The sequence below is a fragment of the Armigeres subalbatus genome, unplaced genomic scaffold (genome assembly GCF_024139115.2).
Source record: "Armigeres subalbatus isolate Guangzhou_Male unplaced genomic scaffold, GZ_Asu_2 Contig377, whole genome shotgun sequence".
Lineage (NCBI taxonomy): Eukaryota > Metazoa > Arthropoda > Insecta > Diptera > Culicidae > Armigeres > Armigeres subalbatus.
This window is the reverse complement of record NW_026943127.1, coordinates 81992-98622: the sequence shown is the minus strand read 5'-3', so window position 1 is coordinate 98622 and position 16631 is coordinate 81992. Positions and strand designations below refer to the sequence as shown.

Sequence of the window (16631 nt, the reverse complement as noted above, 5' to 3'; positions counted from 1 at the left end):
CACTAATAAATCTTTCCTACAACATGAAAGTTGTCATCAGCATGTAATGTTTAGATACCTTTAATCCATTTAACAGGCATTCTAAGTTATTGAAACAGTGCCATATTCTCCATTTCACCCTACCCCTGATAACGATACTATTGTAAAGCAAACCAATATTTTAAAACTATTCCAGCTCTTCTAGTCATGCGAATGCTAGCATCAACATAGCTATTCAAGACCCACCGACATCCATAACGAGTTCCATCAACTCGATAGTCAATTCTAAACCACACGAGAAGCGAAAAAATACTGATGAGTCATCAGCCGGTAGTAGAAATTCCAGCAACATACAGCTCGAGTCTGACAGCTCCAGCGAAGATTCGGAAACCGAAAGCCAACCAGAGCGATCGGTTAGTCCTTCCAGCATAACTGTTGGGCCAAATATGCCGACCAGCTTGCCGATTTCGCATAGGCATCAAGAGTCAAATTCCGAGGAAGCGGACGTGTCGCAATCCACCATGTGGCTCGGTACCGAAGATGGTTGCATTCACGTTTACAACTGTACCGATAATATTCGTATCAAGAAGAACAAAATTAAGATTCCACATATAAGTGCCGTCTATTCCATACTGTACTTAAGTAATAAGGTGTTTGTTTCGTTAGCTAATGGTGACGTCTGTATCTATTCGAGGGATCACAGTGAGTAATGATTGGAACAAGATATTGATCAAATCTTCAATGAAGCTTGCTTGCATTTCTAGACGGTTGGAACACTACAACCCCTCTTACTATTTCTGTGGGAACCGTGACGAGTCCTGTGACGAAGTTACTCAACGTGCATGGTAAACTATGGTGTTCTATACAAGGGTGCATCAAAGTGGTCAACACAACTACGTTACAGGTAAATATACATACGTATTAGTAATAGTTCTTGCCTCAATATACATTTTACATTTGATTTTAATTAGCACAGCACTGATCGCTTTTTTTATGTTTTCACCAAATTGAACAAGAATACCTAATCATTTCAAAGTGTAGATGCAAAAATTACAAAACCAGCCACATTTCACAATGGTCTCCTATTGAAAACAACAAGATTTTCATTACTTTTATAAATGAGCCTGGGGCAAAACGCTCGAATGGTGGTGTTCAAGTGTAAAATAATAGTGAACGCATGGTTGTTTGTTTTGTTTTTTTTTATTGAACGACAATTTTACGGGTGAGATGGATGATTCGGAAATCGTTAAGGTCACTCCTGACGGAATCCAAGTTTAAAAGTGCTCGCGTTTTCGGAGGCACACCACTCGATTTGGAAGCAACACACAACTGTCATTTTTATCATTTCACGCATGCTGCGACGCAGCAAAGCTAAATCAACAAAAATGACAGTTGTGCGCCGCCTCTGAATCGAGTGGTGTGTCCCCGAAAACGCGAGCACTTTTAAACTTGGATTTCGTCAGGAGTGACCTTAAATTTAAGTGAAACGATTTTGCTCATTTTTCCGATGCAGCTCAATAATGAATACCGTGAGCGTCCCTTATTCTGCGTGGCTCCTAATTCTGCGCACTTTGACACTATTTTTTTTCCAAATTTTATTTACTGCTATTCATATATTGATTTACATGTCATCAAAAAGTTGGGAATTTATTGTTGTCATGGGCACATAATAAGGCAATAAATTGGAGTTTATAACAAAAATATTAAGAAAAACAAAATCGGTAAAATCGAAAAATGTCAAAAAATGGCCTCCATTACCAACAGTGCTAATACGCTCTTAAACAAAATTTTATCGAATTGAGCAAAACTGTACTCATTTTTCTAAGGTTTTTGCTTCAATATGATGAAAATCCGCATACAGAGTATAATCCCTATTTTATATAAACCAATTTATGTTGCGCAGACTATGGCACAAAATGTATTGTACCGCGCACAAAAAAATCTGCTCATCCGCCTATTTTCGACGCAACCAAAAATAAGCGCCAGATAGTCGCATAAGAAAAACATACCTGTAGTAAAAAAGATACTTTGATAATTTTGAAAATTTGACCGCCACATGGTGGTTCGTAGCGATGAATGCTTTGATAGCACGTGGTATAATTTTCAAAAATATCAAAGTAGCTTTTTTCTGGCGGTATGTTTTTCTGAGACGACTATCCGGCGCTCATTCTCTGTTGCGGTTAAAAATAAGCGGAGGAGGAGATTTTTTTATGAGCGGTACAGTACTTCCTGTTCCTAATTGTTCGCCCAGTATCGATAGGTACGATAAGCTCGGTTTGTCAACCCAAATTGGACGTAGCAACAGTTTTGACAAGGAAACATATTCCAAAATGCTGAAAAAAAGAAGAAAAATCGAAGATAGATTACCCGGACAAGAGACATCTGATGGTCTTGCGCTCCACTAAGCGTTTTTTAAACTTCGAGGTATCTAATCGAAATGTGTATGGCTAACACGAATAATTTTCCCTGTAAAATCGACATAATTTCCCACTCTGAAATTTCCTTCTTAGGTCTGGGATTCCGACATTTCAGAAAATAGGACTCATGGGCAATATTAGCATTTATGTAGGATTGGTCTTATCATTCGCATTGGATTACATTTATTTCCATTCCATAAAAATATCCGATTTGATCGGAATAAAAAATTGCCGAGGCAACGAGGCAAAACAGTGACTTGACCATTGACATGAACACATTAACATATCGGAAAAGTTGTCTATCGAAAAAAAAAAATGGATCGTCGAAAGCAACATGTGACGATGGCGAGCAATCGGATAATGGTCTTGAAAAATGAATAAGATTTTGTGTACATACATCATACACACATACACGCACACACAGGCATCATAGGGAGTATCCAGAAATTACGTAACGCTCACTGGGGAAGTGGGCTTTCCCAAAGTGTGACAATCCATACACAAATTTTAAATAATTCATACAAAAAATGTGACATAGGGGGGAGGGGGTTGAAAATGACCATTTTTTGCGTTACGTAACACTAGTTTACAAAACAACATAAAAAGTGTGAACTTCAGTGGTTGACCAACGTTTCGAATGCAAAATCCTACGCTGAATTCAATGCCGTGGTCAGAAAAAAGTAAAGTAGAGCCATTTTTGAGATACACAAAAATTTTGATTTATTGAATTTTGGACAAAAGTACGATTCTTAAAATGTCAATATCTTTGGAACTTCTTCTTCTTCTTATTGGCATGACATCCCCACACTGGGACAAAGCCGCCTCGCAGCTTAGTGTTCATTAAGCACTTCCACAGTTATTAACTGCGAGGTTTCTAAGCCAAGTTACCATTTTTGCATTCGTATATCATGAGGCTAACACGATGATACTTTTATGCCCAGGGAAGTCGAGACAATTTCCAATCCGAAAATTGCCTAGACCGGTACCGGGAATCGGACCCAGCCACCCTCAGCATGGTCTTGCTTTGTAGCCGCGCGTCTTACCGCACGGCTAAGGAGGGCCCCTTTGGAACTAGTGCACCAATTTTAAATCTTTTTATATGAAAATTAAGCTAAATAAATTTGCTATCGTTCACTAGAACATTAGGTCTTGAATAAAAAATTTGATTTTCTTTATTTTGAAGTTATTTTAAAATTTACAGCATTTTTTTAAATTTTTTTTGCAAATTTTCCTTAAAAAATCTTGTTTTAATCAATATTTTTAAAGGGAAAAAAGGATTCAAAAATGTATATCATAACTGTATCCTAGAGTCCATTAAAAACTGGAGAAAATGAGCCTCTAATTGATGAAATCGGTTGGAAATTGTCGAAGTTATGAGCATTTTTGTAAAACACTTAAAAATGTTGCTGAAATACAACAGCTTTAGAGTTCCTTTTCTAGGTGTCGTTGTAAGCATCCAAATCGCATGTAAAGTTTTCATGGGAGATTCTTTTCTCTACATATCAATTTGATTAAGGCATGTCAGGATTTAAAACCGAGTTGATACAAAAGAATATTATTCAGGTATTATTAAAAATGGTTGAGAATCGAATGACTTTGTCTTCGATGTTTTGAACTTGTTTCTCGAATCAGAGTTTTTCAGCGATGTACAGCTTTCTGTGTGCTGAAACAAGCAGACAATTCAGCGCCTAGATTTATAATTTATCATGTCGTACTTCGAGGTAAGTAAATCATACACATTACCTCGTCATATTATGAACGGTACATAACTCAGAATTTTGAGATACCGGAGATTCCACCAAATTACTTCTGTATGATTGTGCTACGGGAATCACGATTAAGGCGCCCTATGCGTCCTTTTGTCGCTTGATTATGTTTTGGTACCGGTAACCTTAAACAAGCAGCTTTTTCAGAAATTCGACGCCATGAAGAAAAATGTGCACGATTATTTTGAAACAAATAGCTTTCCATCATATTTAATTTTTCTCCAGTTTGGCAATAAATTTTCGTGACAGTGCATTTGCAGCATAATTTATAGTGAGATATCTAAATAAGATATCATTATTAAATTATTAAACGAAAAGTAACTATAACACATAAAACAAAAATACTTATTTATTTTATTCCTGTTTCTATATGTATACTTATATATTTTTATATGATTTTATTTTATTTGATCGGGCTATGGCGTATAATTATATTTATGTTTACTTATTTCTACAGGCTTAAACCCATTCCATCCTTCGATCCGACAAGTAAGAAGTGTGGGTGTAATTAGGATTTTTTTTATTCATTTGTTTATTTTCAAGGCTCAGTCGTGTTAAAAACACTTTGTGGAGCCACAAACAATATTATACAATATAATTTTACAATCATTTTAGGAATAATCTATATAAAAATCAATCTCTTCAACTTTAACATTCATTGCAGTAGCAATTCTAATCTTATCCTCAGCTATCAGAAGTTGTCGCTCATTCTCGTCGTCGATCCATTTGTACGATGCAATGCGGTATTTCTTCTTCCTTCGTGGAGAGTCCGGAACAGATACACATTTGCTTCCTTCCTCGCTCGATGGAGAGTTATTCACAATATCATTTTTGTTGGTCGGCTCCATACGGGATGGACATGGGCTTCGCTTTGTGTCCGTTTCTTTTACACACAATATCGTTGTTTTTGCTCGTTACTTACTACTGCCGGGCTCAACTCTATCAGCGGCGGCAGTCGGCACATTTTTATTTTCTTCTTGCTTTACGTCTTTCTGCTGTATAGAGATGCTTCGTCGTTCATGTAGCACCGGACAAGATTTTTTTAGGTGCATGTCCGATTTACAAACAAAACATTTTGGTTTAACGCCATCATAGTAGATTCTCCCTTTCAAATTACAAAAGTATAGAACCTCCGGGATTACCTTTTCGATCTCAATATATAGACCGCGAACTCCAGTAAACATATCCAAATGATAGTCTGTTGGAAACCGTTCGCTTACTGTGCGCTTCACTTTTCCATATTTCGACATCACGGAAGACACATCCGAATCGGAGATCTCCGGTGGCAGGTCAAAAATCCGTACGTAGCGAGTATTTCATCCGGCTACAGACATCTGCACTATTACCTTCTTCCCATTCAAATAGTTGAATGGTAACAATTCAGCATTGTTTTGCAGTACAAACTTCATCGCCTCCTCGGTTTTGAACCGAATAAATACCGACTTTTCGTCCGATATTTTATAGGCCGTTTCCATGTCTACCCGTAATGCTGGGTAGACACCTTTACGTGGTGTGTTACGGGGTAAGATCTACCACGGTTACATTGCCAGCTACAGGCAAATCCTGACCTAACGAATACCTTCCTCATTATCCAACTCCGTGGTACTTATGAGGGTGTCGCTAAGTCGGTGGCCTCTTAAGTAAGTACTACATCAACACTTCCTTCCTCTCCCTAGTTACGGTGAAGATGGGCGTGGCCAGGAGTAGTAATCCTCATGCTTTTGTTATTTTTGTTTAAGACTGGAATCAAGGACCACTCCCCTTCTTTCTGATAGCATTCTAGATAAGGATCTCAAAAGTAAAACATGAGTATCACTAGTGTCCAATCTACGAATTACACCGTAACAATGCTAATGCTAATGCTATGCTAATATTTTATAGGCCGTTTCCATGAATTCCTGATCCCCTTTTAATGATTTAACAAAACGTGCCATATCAATCAAAGTTGGTTGAATGGCACATTCGGGGAACAGAAACGCTAACGTGTTCTTCACCTGACATTGCGACCGGTAGGTATGGATACCGCGAACGATACAACAGCACCGAAAAAAAGCCTGCTTGTGAACCAGCGCGTCTGTTCACATCGAGGTGTGATCGTCCACTGGTAATTAGGACTTATTCGAATTGGGAAAAAGAAACAACTCTCTATTTTCCAAATAAAGCTTATGGACACCTATTGCAATTTATTATTTATTGGTGCATTGCGATCCACTAAAAGTTGGATTCTTTAAACTCTGAATAAATACTCTTAATGAGTGACTAAAGGGATCTTAATATTACCACGTTTAACCTGAAGGTGATAGCCCCCATAACTCAATATATTGTTCTAGATATTTTAAGTTCAAGATTCACAATTATTATATGTATGCAATTTATCCTATATGTTGTATATTTCAAGATTCATTACATTTGTTTTAACCATTCTTTTTGCCGTAATAATAAATTAAATACGCAGGACGCACCATATATTTCTGCAAAATCAAAAAAACACAAGAAAATAGGAGATGAGAAGACGCAGTAGGAACACAAAATGCATACAATCATGACCGGTGTCCCACGAGGAAATGGTCGAATTCAATTTGGCCGAAGTCTTGGTCCGAGAATACTATTTGGACCGAAAGGGACAACTGGCCGAAAATGTCGTTCACCCGAACTGATCATTTTGACGAAAATACCGTTTGGCCGAGATGATCGATTCAGTGTTATTGGACGTTATCAAAGGGAAAATCTCATAATTGAATTCATTAACAATTGTCACTTTGTTATTTGTCCCTTTTGTCTCTTTTAATGCTTTACGGTAAACCTAAATCTTATGAAATGTCATATGAGTAGTGCTTGCATCACGATCAGATGTTAGTTCTTAACGCTTTTGCTAACGAACAAGTTAAATAACAACAAGTGTAACTTTTCATGGTGAATCCCGATCTATGTTACTGATAACCCCTCCCAACTAATACAACTTCCTTCCCGTGGTAATTGTGGAGATGCAGAGGTATTATCGGTCTCTAGTAGCAACAATAACCACACACCAACATTCCCTCCCTTTCCCAACTGATTGTAAGGACTTGGCCGGCGCTGTTATTGATCAATATTTTCGAGCTGCTGAAACGTGCACTTCGAGAGTAGATGGTAAATCCCAACCACTATTCACTTGGATCGAAGTGCAATTTGCACCAGTTCTGATCAATCACGGAGTAGCAACCATTGATATGTACAGTCAGTCTAAGCTAAGCTCAGATGTTTTGAACTTGTTTCTCGAATCAGAAACCAACAATAGTCACCCATCATTGCTTCATCCCAAAACCCTTGGTTCCATCATCTTCATTTGTTGGTGACGACGTTCCATCATCTTCATTTGTTGGTGAAAACGTTCGCCGTGCTCATCACTCTCGTCTCCAAGATTTTCCGGGAAAAAAATCATGTCAGAATGTTGGAAATGTATCTTCAAAAACATATTCACACTTGTGTTCAGTGAAATAAAAGGATATGAAATTAATTATATGTAGCAAACACAATATTTTTAATTTATACATATTTTCTTATAATTTTTGAGCAATTCATTTACGGCTTCCTCATAATCTGGGCTTCTGATATTTTCTAAAAAGGTTGTGACAACACACTGGAACGATTTCCAAGCTTCTTTTTTTTTAATGGCCCTCCACTATCCCCCACACCAAAAAGCTCACATGGAGCCCCCTGGTAATGTACGCATCTAATCTAAGCATACTCTGAACAGCACGACAATAAAAAAATGAATTAACAATGAACTTGTATGCTTAGAACAATAACAAAAAAAAACTAAAAAATAATACAGGATAGGAATTCTTTAAAAACTACTCGTGTAAATCCCAGTGGAACGTGTTCCTTTAAAGGGATTTATGAACAAGAAACGTAAATAAAATAAAATGTAATGATAAAAACAAAGTATAACAATTTTAATTGGTTTAACAGATGATCTTATGATTATAGTAGGTATTCATTGAGCTTTCCCTTCATGTGAAATTTTAATTTAAACTTGAATGTCTCACGGTTTGTTAACTGCTTCAATTCATTAATTCAGCTTCTTCCTCATCTGGTGTCAAAACTGTATTGAATGCGGAATCATTGAGCAGTTTTTTGATCTGTGGGCCAAAAAATACACCTTTCTTTATCTTTGCGTCAGATAAATTTGGAAATACTGATTTCAAGTACTGAAATGCCGGCCCTTCTTTTTGCAACGCTTTGACGAAATTTTTGAATAGCCCAAGTTTTATATGTAGTGGTGGAAGTATTATGCGTTCTTTTACCACAAGATGATCATTTTTAACGTTTTGTCAAATTTCTCATGACGATTCCTGTAATAATAAATTTTGACCTCGTTGCTCAGCATGTTGTGTTCTTTCAAGCGTGATGCCAGCAATTCGGATTTCTCCTTCGATAAGTCGAGATCTCGCACCAAATCATTAAATTCGGATTGTGTACACAGTTTTGGGTTTCTTTCCAATTCCACCTCGAAGTCTTCCTCGCCTAGTCTTCCTGGTCGATTCAACAGAGGGCGCTCGTTTCTGCTTTGGATAAACAGGATACGGGACCGAACTTGAATGTGGAACAGGTTTTGTCATAGAAGCCACTTGTGGATACTCAACTGTTTTGTGACGTCCTTGTTGCTTAACTTTTGTCAAGCAGAAATAACAATCCGTTGCATGACAAAACGGTCGACGCCATATGGTGGGCATGTCAAAGGACAAATAGCGACTGACAGATAACAAATAAGTGAGTTAGTAAGTAAGACATTAACACTTATCAAAAATAGATGAAGTAAGATAATGTCGATCAGGAAAGAACAAAGTACTACAATGCTGTACATAAATTGTTTATATGAAAGTTATTCAAAAAATCAATTTACCTTGCGCCTGACATCCACCTAGCCAAGCACGTTTTGCACGAACTACATAATACTTTTGGAACCCACGGTTCGTCAAAGTCTCCAGGATCAATTTTAAAATAAAGCCTGTATGCAGTTTGCAACGAAGCAGTGAAATTGACCGATTTTGTAAATATATAGTTGCCACACGCGTAACAAAACTTTTGAGGATCATTTTTACACTTGAATTCACGTTTTGTCGTACACATCGTTAAGCAATGTTAAAGAAAGAAAGCTGTCAAATTGAGTTGGTTGCGTTAGGTTCTCGCCGAGCGGTCTCACAAACACTAGCGTAAATTATATTGTTGAAAATATCCCATTTAATTTTGCGTGACAGCTGGTAGTGTTAGTGAAATGCACCGTATGCGTACACGTCCGCAGAAAGGCTTACTGGAAGTGGTGCATGAACCTAGGAGCGGGACAGCAGCCAATTATGGTACATTCAATTTCCATGATTTTACAAAAAATTGCATAACTTCGACAATTTTCGACCGATTTCATCCATTAAATCATTAGCATTAGCATTAGCATTGTTACGGTGTAATTCGTAGATTGGACACTAGTGATACTCATGTTTTACTTTTGAGATCCTTATCTAGAATGCTATCAGAAATCAAGAAGGGGAGTGGTCCTTGATTCCAGTCTCAAACAAAAATAACAAAAGCATGAGGATTACTACTCCTGGCCACGCCCGTCTTCACCGTAACTAGCGAGAGGAAGGAAGTTTTTAATGAACTTTAAGATCCAGTTATGGTATAAACTTTTGAAACGTTTTATCCCTTTAAACATGTTGATTAAAACAAGATTTTTATAGAAAATTCGCGGGAAAAATTAAAAAAAATGCTGTAAATTTTTAAATAACTTCTAAATTAAATTTTTAATCAAGACATAATGTTCTAGTGAACGATAGCAAATTTATTTAGATGCATTTTCATAACAAAAGGTTTAAAATTTGTGCACTAGATCCAAAGATACTGACATTTTAGTAACCGTTCTTGTTCTTATTGGCATTGCATCCCCACACTGGGACAGAGCCGCCTCGCAGCTTAGTGTTCGTTAAGCACTTCCACAGTTATTAACTGCGAGGTTTCTAAGCCATGTTACCATTTTTGCATTCGTATATCATGAGGCTAACACGATGATACTTTTATGCCTAGGGAAGTCGAGTTAATTTCCAATCCGAAAATTGCCTCGACCGGCACCAGGAATCGAACCCTGCCACCCTCAGCATGGTCTTGCTTTGTAGCCGTACGTCTTATCGCACGACTAAGGAGGGCCCGTACTTTTGTCCAAAATTCAAAAAATCAAATTTTTTGTGTGTCTCAAAAACGGCTCTACTTTATTTTTTTCTGACCACGGCATTGAATTCAGCGTAGCATTTTGCATTGGAAATGAACATCACTTTACCGAGTTCAAAAATGCTGTAAACTAGTGTAATTAATGGATCTTCCCATATCAATCCATCGCAGCTGAGTTTGGGTTTGAATCTAATTCGCCAGGTCTTATAATAAATCTTATTTTGGAGCGGACGTTTTTATGTATACTTAGCGTACAAGAACGGTAAAACGCTGTAGTTAAACAAATTTGATTTTAGAAAGCATACATGGCACTAAAAATGTACAAAAATTAATTAAATGTTTGTATAAATTGCTCAACACCATTTCATGAAACATAAAATTTTACCAAACTGAGTTTTTATTATAGTTATTGTTATTTTATTATTGTTAGGAACATTGTGCGCAGAATATGGAACACTCCAAAATATGTGCGCAAAATAAGGAACCATATGGCAATTTACAAAACAATTACCGTGAAGTACCCTAATTTCGTGCACTTAAGATCTGACAAAGTTCAAACGTTCATTAAAAACATGTAGTGGCCATTCGGAAACATTTGCTACTGCATCACGTAGTAGAAGGATTCTAGGTTCTCAAAAAAATGTTACTTGCAAATTTTGCTGCTATTTAAAAAAAAAATGGGGTATGAATCTGAGACCGTTGTATGCTCCTTATTTCGCGCAAGAAAATAGGATAGTTCCCAATTTCGCGCAAAAGTGTTCCTAACTTCGCTCATGTTTGGAATTGAATATCGATATTGGTTTGGTGAAATATAATCAATTGACCAATAGAAGCATGCATCCATTGTTCAAAATATGGAGATAACGGTATCAGACAGCCGTCAGTGACCCATTCTTTAGTCGAAATGGTATGTACCTATATTTCGACCCTGGAGCTTTGCTTAGATTTTACTACATGAATTTTGGTTAACACAAGTCATAATTCCTAAAATATCGTTTTCTTCTTAAATATAAACCATATTTTAAGAAAAAAGGCATTGTATGAGCAATGTTTAGCTGGTGTATAAAAAAAGTTTAAATTTCCGAGACGTCATAAAGTCTTAAATTCCGCTATCGCTTACATAGAACATCTTCAAATATGTGTTTTATATAAGACATCTTCAATATTATATACATTATCGAAAAAGCTGCTGTAGTTTTATCTTAAGTTTAGCATCATTTTACACTACGCACATTTTAGCATCATTGCAGGCTATTGCAGGCACGATGTCGGTGGTTATCCGCCTGAAAATTAGATTAAAAGCGTATGGGAATGAACTCTTCAGGTTCTATTCAGTGTAAAACTGTCCTGTGCATTATATAGCTTTTGTTTCATTAAAATGTTGCAAATGAAACTACGCGACAACAATAAACGAAATTAGGCACCATAATTACTCTCATATACACCCAGTTTTTTTTTACACGGTTGGAATTCATTAATTTCTCGGTTAACCTGAATTTTCACAGCTTTTGAAATACCACCTGAATTTTTTTTTATAATCTATACTCTTTGCGATGGACTCTACGTATGATTTTCTTTATTTCCAGGTGGACAGCCAAATCCAAATTTCTAATGACTCAAAGCCAATTACAAATATGACAGTATTAGACGAGTACGTGTGGATTTCGGTACAGAATTCAGCACACATCAAGTGTTGCCATCACGAAAGGTAAACTATTTACTTTTAACATCTCAGCTATGAACATTCAATCCACAAGACGCAATAATATATGCTTTTTTGCAGCTATGAGGTTATTTTCGAAGTAAACTTGGCCCCTTCCGTGAATAAGATGTTATCTAATTGTGATGATATAATACGGCAACATAAAGCAGCTTGTCTGCGAGTAACGTCGTTGCTGGCTTGTAAAGATCTGATTTGGGTAGGAACCAGCGCAGGCGTACTGCTCACAATCGCGGGATCGAATATTAGCAAAGGATCTTCTCCACCGGTGGTAACAGGTATGGTCGCACTGTGTCTTCAAACTGATCAGAAAACATAATCATATGATATTTTTTCAGGAATTCCTCATGGACATACCGGTCATGTGAGGTTTCTAACATTTGTTAAATCTCCGGATTGCGACAGCTCAGAGGATTTATCTAAAATAAGCGGTAGTAAAGCCGATATTGTTAAGAATAACTCGAATCGAACATTGTTGGTGATATCTGGTGGAGATGGATATGAAGATTTCCGAAGCTCCGGCAACAACACGATGAGCGAAATTGCTGGCCGAGAAGATAGCACCAACCATTTACTACTATGGCATGTTTAAACTCCTTCCCCCACATTTTAAGTACACCAACAATTAATTTTCGATGAGCCAATGGTACCAAGTACTGACCGGTTGTATTTTGTTTTTGTAGCTCTATATTTGGCAAGCTGGACTTGCTGGTGTATTATTTCGCTTTAAGATCGTTGAGCTCAACATCATTCATTTGTATAAAAAGCTAATTTATTTTCTCATATTGTACGACAATAAAACTCCCTCGAAAGGGAAAACAATTCCAAAGCAGAAATAACTTTTCGAAAAAATGATATTTGTATGGCTTTTTGGCATGCTAGCACAATATTTAAATGTGAATATGCATAGGAATTGTTAAATAGTTTGGTACAATGTAGAAATTTTCAATGGCCTAAATCATGATAAAATCACCTTAGAATTTTCCAAAATCAAGGTTTCACCTCTCATAACATCCTAGAAGTTTTATATGTATACAATTGTATCCATTCGCACAACTTAATGTCGAAATCGTAAATATTCGCGCAGTACTATTCAAACTACTTTTTATAACTGTTGAAGTATTACGTATACTCACCATATAAACGTCACTGTATTAAAAGCACTTCAAACCAATTTCGTACGACTTTTCTACTTATACCAAAATAAAAGCTATACCCTCCTCAAATAATGTCTGATATTTCAAAATCTATAGCATGCAGAAACTGTTCCCGAAAGTTATTTCCGAAATAAAGAATATTAACAACAAACGTGATTGAAAAACGGCGTTTTCGCAATTTAAACATTTATAGAAAATATTCCAAAAAACACAAAGATAAAGGTTCAACTTATTGAATAGAAGATCATATATCAATGTTTAAATACCTGAGTAATAACACATTATTGTGTGACAGAGAAACCTATATTTAGCTAATATTTATCGAATTGTTCTTGGCAAGTTAGTGTTAGTTGAACGTTAATTTATTTACGAGCAAACGAACACCCATACAGGAATTCATAATCATTATACATGAAATAAAAAGATGCAACATGTATGGAGCCATCAATAAACAAAGAATTGCTGTTATATAACAATCAATTGTTTTCTTTTGCTTATATCACAATTCACAGGATATATTAAATTCATTCCGTGCCGATAGCTCAAACAAGCCAAACGTGTGTGCTGTGTCTCCAGTGTTGCCACATATGAAAGTTTGTTTTATTAATAAAGATTTTTTAAATATTTTTTGATAAAGACATCTTTATATAAAGATTAAAAAAATTTTAAGATTTTTGGGCGTTTTGAATTTTTGGCCGATGACAATCAGTTTTTATTTCTAGCTCGGCAAAATCCGCACAGCCATGTGCTTAGCAAAATAAAAAACTGATATTTCGTCAAAAATTAGGCTTGTTAGCCGAGATTCGGCAAACTATTTGCTGATTTTCAGCTACTTTGATAGATATTTTAGCGAAAAACATGTTTGCTAGTTCTCGGCTGTGCGAATCTCGGTAAAAGTTGAACAAATTGCTGAGATCTCGGTAAAAAAGTGTGTACAATCCGATATCTTGACCGATAAGGTAGCTTTTACTCAGTCAAATCCGTCAGCCACCAGATGGCTATCGCTTGAATCAGTAGTCAAAATGAATATTGATCGTTTTTTGAGCTTATTATGTTAGGTATTTACGTTACAATCCAACTGCAACAATAATTTAACTGCCCAACGCATCCTTCTTCACCTCAACGATCCCATGATAAAGCCTTTACACCACTTCTTGCAGTATGCCCTACCTTACTTACTTACTTATGGATCCTGTACACCTCCGGTGGTGCAAAGGGCCGACTTGAAAGATCTTCATCCTGAGCGTTGCCCGGCTATCGCTTTAACCTGTTGCCAGGTTAGACTTCGGTCGACTTCTTTTATTTCTTTATTGAGGCTTCGCCGCCATGATCCTCTGGGTCTGCCTCTGCTGCAATGTCCCGCTGGGTTACAGTCTAATGCTTGTTTACAGATTTAGTTTCCGCCCCTACGAGTGTGGCCGACCCAGCCCAACTTCCGATCTCGAATTTCTGTTGCTATCGGCCTCTGGTGACAACGACGATGTTACGGTTGGTTTTATTTTGTTCGAATAGTTGTGAATCTTCGATCGAGTCTATATCGTTTGTGCTATATTGTGGCTGTTTTATTTGTTGATTCTGTGTCTGGACTCAAAAGAAAAGCCTGAAAATAGATTTGGTTTTGTTGATGTTGATGACTAAACCTGCCGAAGAGGAGCGCTCGGCAAGGTCGTTGAGCTTACTCTGCATATCAGAGCGCCGTTGCGCGAGGAGTGCAACGTCATCAGCCAATTCGAAGTCGTTTAGGTGCTCCATGATAATAGGCTGCTATAACAGCCCGCGGTTTGGTTCACGGATCGCATCTACCAGAATCTCGTCGATTACGATGAGGAACAGTAACGGTGATAGAATACATCCTTGCCTCGAACCAGCTACGACCCGATAGGGTCGGACAGAATCCCATTGTGCAGCACTCTACACGTAAAGGCCTCGTACTGTGCTTCGATGAGGCCGATGATTTTCTCAGGAACCCCCTTGCGTCTCAGGGCACCCCACATATTCTCGTGATTGAGGTCGAAAGCTTTTTCGTAGTCAATGAATACCAAGTAAAGGGACTCTTGGAATTCGCTGACCTGCTCCAGAATAATGCGGAGCGTGACAATATGGTCCACACAGGATCTTCCGGCACGGAATCCGGCCTGCTGCCGCCGGAGAGTCGCAGCGATCTTCTCCTGAATCCGGGCTAGGATAATTTTGCATAGAACTTTGAGAACGGTACACAGCAGCATAATGCCTCGCCAGTTATCGTATATAGTCAGGTCACCCTTTTTGGACACCTTCACTAAGATACCTTGCATCCAATCAACCGGGAAAGTTGCGGTGTCCCAGATATTACGAAATAAACGATGCAGTAGTTTTGCGAATGTCATGGGGTCAGCTTTGAGCATCTCGGCTGATATGCGATCGACCCCTGGGGATTTATTCGATTTCATGCTTTGGATGGCTGTTTGAATCTCTAGCAGTGATGGAGCTTCGGTATTGACGCGTGTTATACGTTGGATCTATATATGACTATTATGACTATTATGACTGGATATATGACTATTATCCAGGCCAGAATGGTGGACCTCAGAAATAATGATTTTTCCAATAAGATTCGCGCTCTCCCAGACTGTGCTAAGCCGTTCTGAAAGTTGACCAAAATTCTAAAATTAAAGCCTCGGCCCATTCCACTTTTGATCCCGCTAGACAACAATGACTCTAAGGATCGCTTGATAACTCCTGCAGAGAAGGCAGCCGAAATAGGTCGCCATTTCGTCAACTCACACAATCTTGGATAAACCATCGTCAGTCCACATGAAGCAGCCGTTAGCGAGCTTGCGACCAACATCCATCTAACTCCAAACGACTTTTCGAAGGAGTTGGAGATCTTAGCTGGCGAACTGATGGCCTATATAAAATAATCATAAAACATGAAGGCCCCAGGCTACAGAACCTGTTCACCTCCGACATACCAGAATCTCAAAAAGGTGGCACTTTGTCACTGTTCGCAGATGACACCTCTATCGGAGATCATCAATTCATACCTAGGAAATACATCACAGATATAAACTTTGACCCTAGCACGTAAGCACCTATGGTGGGAGGTGGGGTCTTTTCTTACGCTCCATATAAATAAAAATATTTGTATGGAAAAAATCTTACGTGGGAGGGTGGGGTGGTATTGTTGGAAAGCCCAAAAAATGCTTACGTAATTAGTGTACGGCCCCTATTTAGTGGAATCATTGCATTGGAATCAATTTTATTTACTATGTCTGAAACTTGATTATGCATATGTACAACATGTGAAAGATTTAGTTCGGAAAAGGTATTGGAGGGTAACCGCCCCTTCGGTGGGGTTTGAACCCACGACCCCAGTTCGCATGACAGGTGCTTTCCCTACTAAGCTACGAAG

The 16631-nt window shown here is 37.8% G+C and overlaps 1 protein-coding gene across 1 annotated transcript in view; it reads left to right on the top strand.

The window, feature by feature from the left end:
* Window positions 1-13716, top strand: part of LOC134204059 (uncharacterized) — a 249619-nt gene extending 235903 nt beyond the window's left edge. The window contains 5 exon segments of the mRNA XM_062678883.1: window positions 176-681; window positions 744-883; window positions 11950-12071; window positions 12147-12361; window positions 12422-13716. Coding sequence (XP_062534867.1) covers window positions 176-681; window positions 744-883; window positions 11950-12071; window positions 12147-12361; window positions 12422-12675 — 1237 coding nt within the window. The 3' untranslated portion in view covers window positions 12676-13716.
* The last annotated feature ends 2915 nt before the right edge of the window (window positions 13717-16631 follow it).